The sequence below is a fragment of the Cervus elaphus genome, chromosome 8 (assembly GCF_910594005.1).
Source record: "Cervus elaphus chromosome 8, mCerEla1.1, whole genome shotgun sequence".
Lineage (NCBI taxonomy): Eukaryota > Metazoa > Chordata > Mammalia > Artiodactyla > Cervidae > Cervus > Cervus elaphus.
Window position 1 is genome coordinate 37654744 of NC_057822.1, and position 9384 is coordinate 37664127.

The 9384-nt window shown below is 40.6% G+C and overlaps 1 protein-coding gene across 1 annotated transcript in view; it reads right to left on the minus strand.

The window, feature by feature from the left end:
* The window catches only part of PTH2R (parathyroid hormone 2 receptor), an 83281-nt gene extending 75891 nt beyond the window's left edge, over positions 1-7390 (minus strand). Inside the window, exons 1-2 of the mRNA XM_043910224.1 lie at positions 7099-7390; positions 863-965 (exon numbers count right to left, since the gene is read on the minus strand). Of these exons, the coding sequence (XP_043766159.1) occupies positions 863-965; positions 7099-7206 (211 nt within the window). The 5' untranslated portion in view covers positions 7207-7390. The remainder of the gene's footprint in view (positions 1-862; positions 966-7098) is intronic.
* Between the last annotated feature and the right edge of the window lie 1994 nt (positions 7391-9384).

A 9384-nucleotide genomic window follows, 5' to 3' on the forward strand; every position in this document is an offset into this window, starting at 1 on the left:
ATCAAACACAACTTTTTTAAAGCACAGCTTTAAGGACATCATCTACTGCATACAGATTTAGGCAACTCGGTAAACAACACCTCTCTGTTTTTAAAAAATGTCTTTGAATACATTCAACTATCAAGACAAGGCATTTCCCTATGTACAACATTGTAATTTTCATACTACTCAATTCAATAAATGACTTTATCCAATGGCCCTAATGAGAAATTTGAGTGACCACCAGACCCCAAGGAACACAAGCCACAGGTCCCCAGCTGCAACGGTAGAGACGCCTGAGACCACCAACAATACCACAAACTTGTCAGCACTTTTGTAGCTTTGTTTTTATAGCTTACTACTTGGAACTAATTGAAAAATTACATAAGGAGTCTGCAGATGAAGGTAAAATAATCACTTTATTGAGAAGAAAGTTTTTGGAGAACATAGTCTAGATATGCATCAGTTGGCTTGCCTATTGACTCCTTTGAATTTTACATACTATCTAAAACTGCAGATGATAACCACAAGTACTTAGCCTGCTCCTTGAAGCTTACTGCACAGTCAAGGGCAAAACAATATGCGTGCTCTCTGCAAACAGACAGATCCCAAAGACATGTCTGAGGAAGAGACATATACATGCCTGGTCTATTCCCAAACTCACAAACCAGGCAAGTCACTCATCCACAGGGAGGGAAGAGATGATGGTGGAAGAGATGATGGTGAAATAGATGAAAATAGCATTATTCTGCCACACACCTCTCCACACACAAACATGGAATGACTGATGAGAAACTCCCTACTACTCAATAAGGAGGAGGTTTGCAATCTTTGTGAGGATTTGGGTGGGACACATGGGGAACAGTTTCTTCAGCATCTTTACCTCCTTCCTGGAGCTGGGCTGTGATGTTGCGTTCACACTGTACTTTAGCTTTCAGCACAAGGACAATCTGCTCCTCTATAGTGATGGTGCCATCAGAATCCAGCTGTAGATATGAACAAAATACAAACAGAGAAAAATGCACCACTATTTTTTTTAAGCCATGATACAATCTTTCATTATTTCACCTTCTAATACAATTAAAAATTACTTTGATATCAAGCTACCTTGATATAGTTCTTTATAGAACTAGTTCTAAAGAAGTAGTTCTTTATCTGAATCAAAATTCAAAATCCATCAATGTATAAGATTTTAGAATAATCATATTTTACCTGCTTAGCCTAAAGAAAAAAAAAAACCATTTTTTATAAATTAAAAAGCTATAGAAATTTTAATTAGGTAACCCTATTAGATGTAACATAATCAGAAAAAATAATAAACATATTGAAATTTTCCTGGAATGTTACAAAGACCCAGCATTTCATTAGTCCTCTTACAATATGTCAATTATGGCACATAAAAAGGAGAAATGGACTAGAAGATTCTGTTTAGCTCCACTGAAAAATTACCAGTGAAACTGGGCAAATCATTCCATGTTTGGGGGTTTTGGTTTACTCATCTATGAAATAAGAGAGTTACTTCAAATGGTTTCTAGTTAATTTTTGCCTTTTTTCCTCCAGTTTTATTGAGATATTACTTACAGACAACATAAATTAAGTTTACAGTGTACTATGTAGTGATTTGATACATTTACATATTGTGAAATGACTACCACAATAAGATTAGCTAACACCTCCTTCCCCCCACCACATAATTACCTTTAACGTGTGTGTGATGATAACATTTAAGATCTACTCTCTCAACAATTTTTGAGTATATAATAAAGTACTGTTAATTATAGTCACCATATTATACACTAGATCCGCAGATCTCAGTCACCTTATAGCTAGAAGTTTAAACCCTTTGACCAACGTCCCCTCATTTCCCCCACTCTCCAAGGCTTGGCTGCCACTATTCTACTCTCTGAGTTCATCCTTTTTAGGTTCCATACAAATGAGGACATAGAGTATTTGTCTTTCTCTTACTTATTTCACTAAGAATAATGGCCTTAAAGTCAATCCATGTTGCACAAAAGGCAAGATTTCCCTCGTCTTTATGGATGGATCATATTCCGCTGTGTGTGCATCACATTTTCTTTATTCGTTCATCCCTTCACGACACTTAGGTTGTTCCCAAGTCTTGGCAATTGTAGACAATGCTGCAATAAACAGGAGGGTACAGATACCTAAACTATGAGATAGTGATTTCATTCCCTTTGGGTATTATCCAGAAGTGAGACTGCTAAATCATACAGTAGTTCTATTTTTTATTTTTTGAGGAACTTATACTTTTTCCAGAGTGGTTGTACGAATTTACATTCCCACCAATAGTGCACAAGCGTTCCCTTTTCTCCTCATCCTCTCCAAAACTTATCTCTTGTCTTTTTGATGATAGCCATTCTAACAAGTGTGAGGCAAGTGGATACCTCATTGTGATTTTTGAGGTACACTGCCCTCATTATTAGTGATGTTGAGAATCTTTTCATGTACCTATTATTTCTTTTGCTGTAGAGAAGCTTTTTAGATTGAGGTCATCCCAGTTGTTTATTTTCTGTTTTGTTGCTTGCATTTTGATATTATATCCAAAAAATAACTGCCAAGATCAATGTCAAGAAACTTTACCCCTGTTTTCTTCTAGTAAGTTTAGAGTCTTAAATTTAAGTCATTAATCCATTTGGAGTTAATTTTTGTGAGTAGTATAAAATGGGGGTCTAATTTTACTCATCTGTTTACCCAGTTTTCCTAACACCATTTATTGAGGAGACAGTCCTTTCCCCAGTAGGTATTCAAGGCTCTCTTGTCAAAGAGTTATTTCTGGGCTCTTGATTCTGCTCCATTGGTCTATGTGTTTTTATGCCAGAATTCTGCAGTTTTGATTGCTGTAGTTTTGTAATAAAACTTGAAATCAGGTAATACAGAGTAGATCAGTAAATAGGTATATAGTCTTAAATATTTCTGCATAGTATTCATGGGCTTCCCTGTGGCTTAGTGGTAAAGAATCTGCCTGCCAACACAAGAGACACAAGTTTGACCCTGGGGCCTGGAAGATCCCCTGGAGAAGGAAATGGCAACCCACTCCAGTATTCTTGCCTGGGAAATCCCATGGACAGAGGAGTCTGATGAGCAAAATCCATGGGGTTGCAAAGAGTCGGATACAACTTAGCGAGTAAACAACCCACATTTATTTTAATGTGAAAGGAGAAAATAATCAAAACTAATTTTGGGGGTTGGAATACACACCATAATTTAGCTAATAGTTAATATAGTGAAGTCACTCAGTCGTGTCCGACTCTTTGCGACCCCATGGACTGCAGCCTACCAGGCTCCCCCATCCATGGGATTTTCCAGACAAGAGTACTGGAGTGAGTTGCCATTTCCTTCTCCAAATTCAGCTAATAGACTGACACAATGCAGATTGTGAGTTAAAGGCAGCTACACTAAAAGTTTGCCATAAAATCTCACTTATCAAAAAGGGAGAACAAAATGGAAAGAGATGAGTCACCTGAGTGGGCAGGGAGGAAAATCTGATTTCTTCCAATATTCTCTAGAAACAACAGTCAGGCACCATTCAAATTGTTTTGATTTTTTGTTTTGTTTTTCCTGGCTGTTTTTCCAATTCAATAGTTACTTTCTTTTACTTTAATCCCAGAAAACACTGGGTAACCTATGACCAAGTTTTAGAACTATAAATTTGATTCAGAGAAATCTGACCTCAATTATTAAACATGAACATTTCAAATCACACTGTGTACTGTTTTTACCTGAACACATTTACTTTTGTTTCCTTTTGCACAGATGTAGCCTTTTTACAGGGATAACATTTTCAGGAACATAATCATCATGTAAACTACAGCTTCTAAAGATAATTTTGTTCTAAAAAAAATGTGGCCAGTTTAACCAGGAGGTAAGTTTGATTAGCATGTGCTAACTGATGATCTGTTAAATTGATCATTACTTATTTCACCAAGTGAAAGTAAGAAAATGTTCATCTTTTATATTGTTTTTTCTTCCACCTGTGTTATAGAAACACGTGTTCTTTACCATAAAGGGACATTAAAAATCACAGTGTACTTAAACCAAAAGAGCAGTTTTCATATTCAGTGTCTGTTACTCCAAAAGCAACAACTACATCCAAAACAAAGCAGTATATTTAGAAAAATACATTTTAGCAATGTTTCCTGTGCAAATGATCATTTGTAATAGGGAAGAACACATCTAACTCCATAGTGGGTCTGTTTCTTTTTCTTTAACCTCTGTGCTCTGTTGCCTGTGCTTAGTCAAGCTGGCTCTGCACCTTTTGTGAAAGAATGCTGCCTACAACTTAAAATATTAATATATAAGATAGCCCATTCTCAAGACTCTGACCTTTAAAGATATAATACTCTTCCATTCATATAGTGATAAAAAGTTGCAGTTAAAGGATTAAAAGAATATGTTTATTGAATTCTGTTTGTCAGTTACTAAGACAGGAGAGTTCTAGAAACACCCAACTCTTTTAGATATATGCTTTGCCAGCAGCTCTCTTCTCTCCAGCTTTGTGACCAGATGTGCGTTCCACTGCATAATTCGTACCCAGAGCAGCCACCTCTGCCCCTTAGAATAGAATGACATTTTAAAAATTAAAACGGGAGTAAATAATTAGAGACTTGAGTTCCCTACGGGCTCAAAAAAGACAGGTTTTCTTGGAATGAAAGAAATACAAATTACCTCAGTCAATGGAGTGATACCACTCCAAAGGTGGTACCTTACGGAAAAGCCACCACCCAAAGGCACCGTGCTAATTGTCACAGGGGATTCCAAACTGCTTACTACTTCTCCATGGGGTTGGCCAAGACTTTGTCAGGCTTGCATCCCAGTCTGAGGCTCTTCTTGTGCAACCCTGCTTCCTCACCCTGTTATCCTTCTCAGGCATCACCCTCCAATAAACCTCTATTTCCCAGAGGATTCACTAACAGTAAAGAAAAACTACAGACATTAATACAGTTGTCCTCATTACCACGTGAAAATCTGACTGGGAAATTTATTGCTGGGCCCTGCAATCACGCTGGATGCATGAATTCCTGGCCTCTGAACTGATCTGAGCGAAAGGAGGGGTGGGGGGTAACCTCACCAACTAAAGACCACAGAGTTATTCAAAACAGTTGAAAAATTGGCCTGTGTTATCTCTTTTGTAATGCGATCCAGGGTTTGCCAGATACTAAACATTTATTATACACAAGCCACAAGCTAATTCTGCTTAGATGAGTTCCCTCTGTTGTTCTATCAATATATTAAAACTTTTAAATATAAGTCTTGGCTGGGAATGAAGAAACTGAAGACCAAACAAGATGTCAATGTGTCTAGGCAAATCTCTTTAATGTAACCTTCAGATTTTGTTTAAAGTGCCAAAAATGTAAATATTATCACAAACTGTCATTTTACATAACTCAGTCTATAAACATAAATGGAAATCATTGTTAAGCAACGGGTCTCAACCAGAAGCGATTCTGTCTCCCAAAGGACCATGGGCAGTATCTGGAGACATTTTCGGTTGTCACAGCCAGGCAGGGGTAGGGGGTTGCTACTGGATCTAGTGTAAAGAGTACAGAGACTCTACTAAATATCCTACAAAGGACAAGTCAGCTCCCATGACAAAGACTTACATGGCCCAGTATGTTGAGAAACTTTGACTTAAAATTATAGAAAAAGTGTTCAATGTCCTGATTTTTCTAAAGCTAAAAGGAAACATCCTTCCCATGATAGCATAGTGATTTTTTCTTTTGTTGTGTTAAACAATGTCTCTCCATTTCCTTAGAAAAAGTAATCTGGAAAGTTGAATAAAAAAAATGGTTAGAGGTCATTTGGCCCTTATATAAAGAAGCTGCGTTTTCAAGCACAGTATTCAAATACCTTATGAGACAGAAACATTAGAGATCACCCGAGTTCTATCACTGTCACCAAATTCTTAATTTTTTCCATTCTTTCACATTCTTTTTGTTACCTTGGTGAAATTTTTCAGGTTCAAGCATACTCTACTTTTGAGCATTCATTGACTATCTTATTGCTCAATGACAATGTACCTCGTTTGATTTTTTTTTTTTTTTTAACAGATTTACTTCACATGAACGATCCTGGTCATATCAGCAGGGCAAAAAAAAAAAACAAAACACTGCACGTTTAGAATAACTGAAATTTAAACTGGCCGTTTGAAAGCCAAGAACATAGTATTAAGTTTAGACAGTATCAGCGCATAAATTAATGCCTTAATTTTCTCACGGGGAAAGAATTTAAAAAACAAAAACAAAAACAACTAATTGGGGCTTTATTTGACGGTCAAAATGCGCCCCCTTCCGAACAAAAGAGAGAAATAACGTTGGTTTCAGTCATTCAGTCTCAGGGCTCTTAAACTGCATTCCACTCAACACTACAAGCATCTCTTTCTAGCTCATCTGAAAACCTGAGTGTAAATCCTACATTTTATTTGATTCAAAACAATGTGAGGATGAATTATGACTTTAGATGCACATTAGAGAGGCTCCTTTGTGAAAGATCACCCAGAAAATCTCTGAAGGATACTAGCCGTCCGAAAATGACAATTGCCACTTATTCTAAAAATGAACAACTCAGCTTTAACAAGTTACGTATATTTTTCTATCTAGTTTCCTCGCTTTAATGATGCATGATTCTGTATTAGCGAGATCCTGCTATCCTTTCAGACAGTGGTCACAAACAATCCTAGAAATTTAAGTTCTCAAAACGGACAGTAAATTGCCAGCAGACAAAAAATAATGTAATTAAACGGGGAACCAAGAAGTCTAACAGTAAGAAAAGTTCCTCACGTCTCAACCTCACTCTACTGATCCAGAAAGTCGTGGTTCCGAAATATCCTCTTACTTAGCAGATGCCAAGATGCTGGTCGGAATACCACCCCAAGACATCATTCGCCTGAAACATACCTCTGCAGCTCCACTAAATGCCTGTCAAACTTGCCGAGTGCACCTCTGTGTGTGTCTGTCTGTCTGTCTGCCTCTGTGTGCGTTAGTGCCTGGGTGTGTAAGGATGCGCGCACCTTGGTCTCAGCCAAGTCCCGGCGTTCGGCCCTAACGCCGGGTTCCGGCGGGTGGCTCCGCGAGGCAGGTGCCTCGGGGCCCGGGCTCTTACCTGGGCTCCGGCGAGAATGCAGCAGCCGAGCAACAGCCACCCCCAGAAATACAGCGAGGCCCCTGGCCCGGCCATACCCAGACCAGCCCGAGCGAGGAGCAGGAACATTCTTCCCGGAGCCCGGGATAAGCTCCACACTCGCAACTTGGCCGGCGCGAGGCAAACTTGTGACTGGGAACGCGGCGCAACCGGGAGTCGGGTTCGAGGCTACCGGCCGGGAAGCCCTGGACCAGGCTGTCCGCGCCGCGTGCGTTTGGGGTTGGGTCTTGCCTCTCGGAGGCTCGCGCCTTGGTCGGTACTTCCAGGCTGAGCTGCTCGAGTCCCGGCCTTGACTCGCTGGCCCCGCGCCGGGTGGACGCGCGCGCGCCCCCCGCGCGGCTGCTGGAGCGGCGGGAAGGCGCTTGCGCTCCTCTCCGAGTCTGTCTGTCCCGCAGCCCAGGGGAACCCGAGGGCGACGGCTCCGGAGCGCCGCTGCCGCCGCCCGCAGCTCACAGTGTCTCTGCCCGCCTCCACTGTCCCACGTTCCGATGCCCTGTCTCTAGGGGTACCCTGGGTCGTTGGGGAGTGTCCGAACTTCCCCTCCTGTGCAGACGCCGGCTGACCACCAGCCGCTGAGACCCAAACAGCGTGGTTAAAGGTTTCGGAGGCCAGGTGCATTCCCCATCGACGACTCTAAGCTGACCAGTACCTGCACCTCTGAAGTTCTGATTGCCTTCTCTTTAACCACTGTACTAATACCGTGCCTCTGGGCGCGGGGGCGGGGAGAGATTCTACTCCAACAGAAATCTCTAGGTCAAAAATTTTTGGGATCTTTATATTTTTGGATCCAGGCATTAAAAAATACTAATATTCTTTAATATTTTTCTGTGTGTAAACACCTTCGTTTGAGACAGCCTTTTTGTTTTTCTTAGAGGCATAATCGTCAAGATGCCAGAGACTGCTTCACAGACATTGAATTGAAGAATATCGTCTCCCAGCATCTGATACAATTTGGAAAGAATGATTCCCATAGATGAAACACAAATTGGCTCATGTCCTTTTGACAATGAGCGTCTGACTTGTCACCACTGGCTTTCATTTGAATGTCGAAGTGAAAACGGAGTTTGCTTTTAAAACGTAAATTGCTAATGACTGCGTGCCCAGTGCCTCAGTCATGTCCAGGTCTTTAGGACCCCGTGGACTGCAGCCTGTTAGGCGCCTCTGGCCATGGGATTTCCCAAACAAGAATACTGGAGCGGGTTACCATTTCCTCCTCCAAGGGATCTTCCCCACCCAGGGATAGGACCCAGGTCTCCTGGGTTTCCAGCATTGGCAGATGGATTCTTTACCACTGAGCCTTACTAATGACTGGACAGCTCTAAAATACTAGAAATAGATAACTTTTATTTCTAATTCTACATATCTAAAAAAAGTTCACTCCTATCCTTTTTATTGTTCCTAGTGCAGATAGGTATTATAAACAATTTCATGTGCTTTTCTCCATCCATAGGATTTTCCAGGCAAGAGTACTGGAGTGGGTTGCCATTTCCTTCTCAGTGGGACTCCAGCATTGTAAGCAGACTACCGTCTGAGCCCTGAGGGAAGTCCTTTTTTGAAATTAGCAAAATCTAAATTACATAACATATACACACACACCTGCAAAATTACCAATAAAGTTCACTTTCCACTTATTCTATCAAAAATTTAAGGGGGGGTACACCATTTTTCGAAACAGGACTCTATAGTCACTATTATCTAAAATCTTTGGTTTGATTAAATTTTTAAATTATTTATTTTTGGCTGTGCTGGTTAGTCATTGCGGCACAATCTTTAATTGTGGCAAGCAAAGGCTACTCTCTAGTTGCAGTTCAAGGGCTTCTCATTGCAGTGGCTTCTCTCGTTTCGGAGCGTGGGCTCGAGGGCACACAGACTTCAACAGTTGCAGCGTGTGAGCTCGGTAGCTGCAGCTTCCAGGCTCTAGAGCACTGAGTCAATAGTTGTGGTGTTTGGGCTTAGTTGCTCTGCAGCATGAGGGATCTTCCTGTACCAGGGATTGAACCTGTATCTTCTGCATTAGCAGGATTCTTTACCACTGAGCCACCAGAGAAGCCCCGGGTTTGATTAAATTATTTAGAATTATTAACTGTTAGACTACCCTACTCAAGCAAGAAAATAATAACAGTAATAATACTGACAGCATTTAATAAGTGCTTTGCTACATTCCAGTGACTCTTCTACGCACTTAAAATAATCTCTACGATTAACCCTGTGAGATAGTATTACTGTTATCCATACTTAGAGATGAGG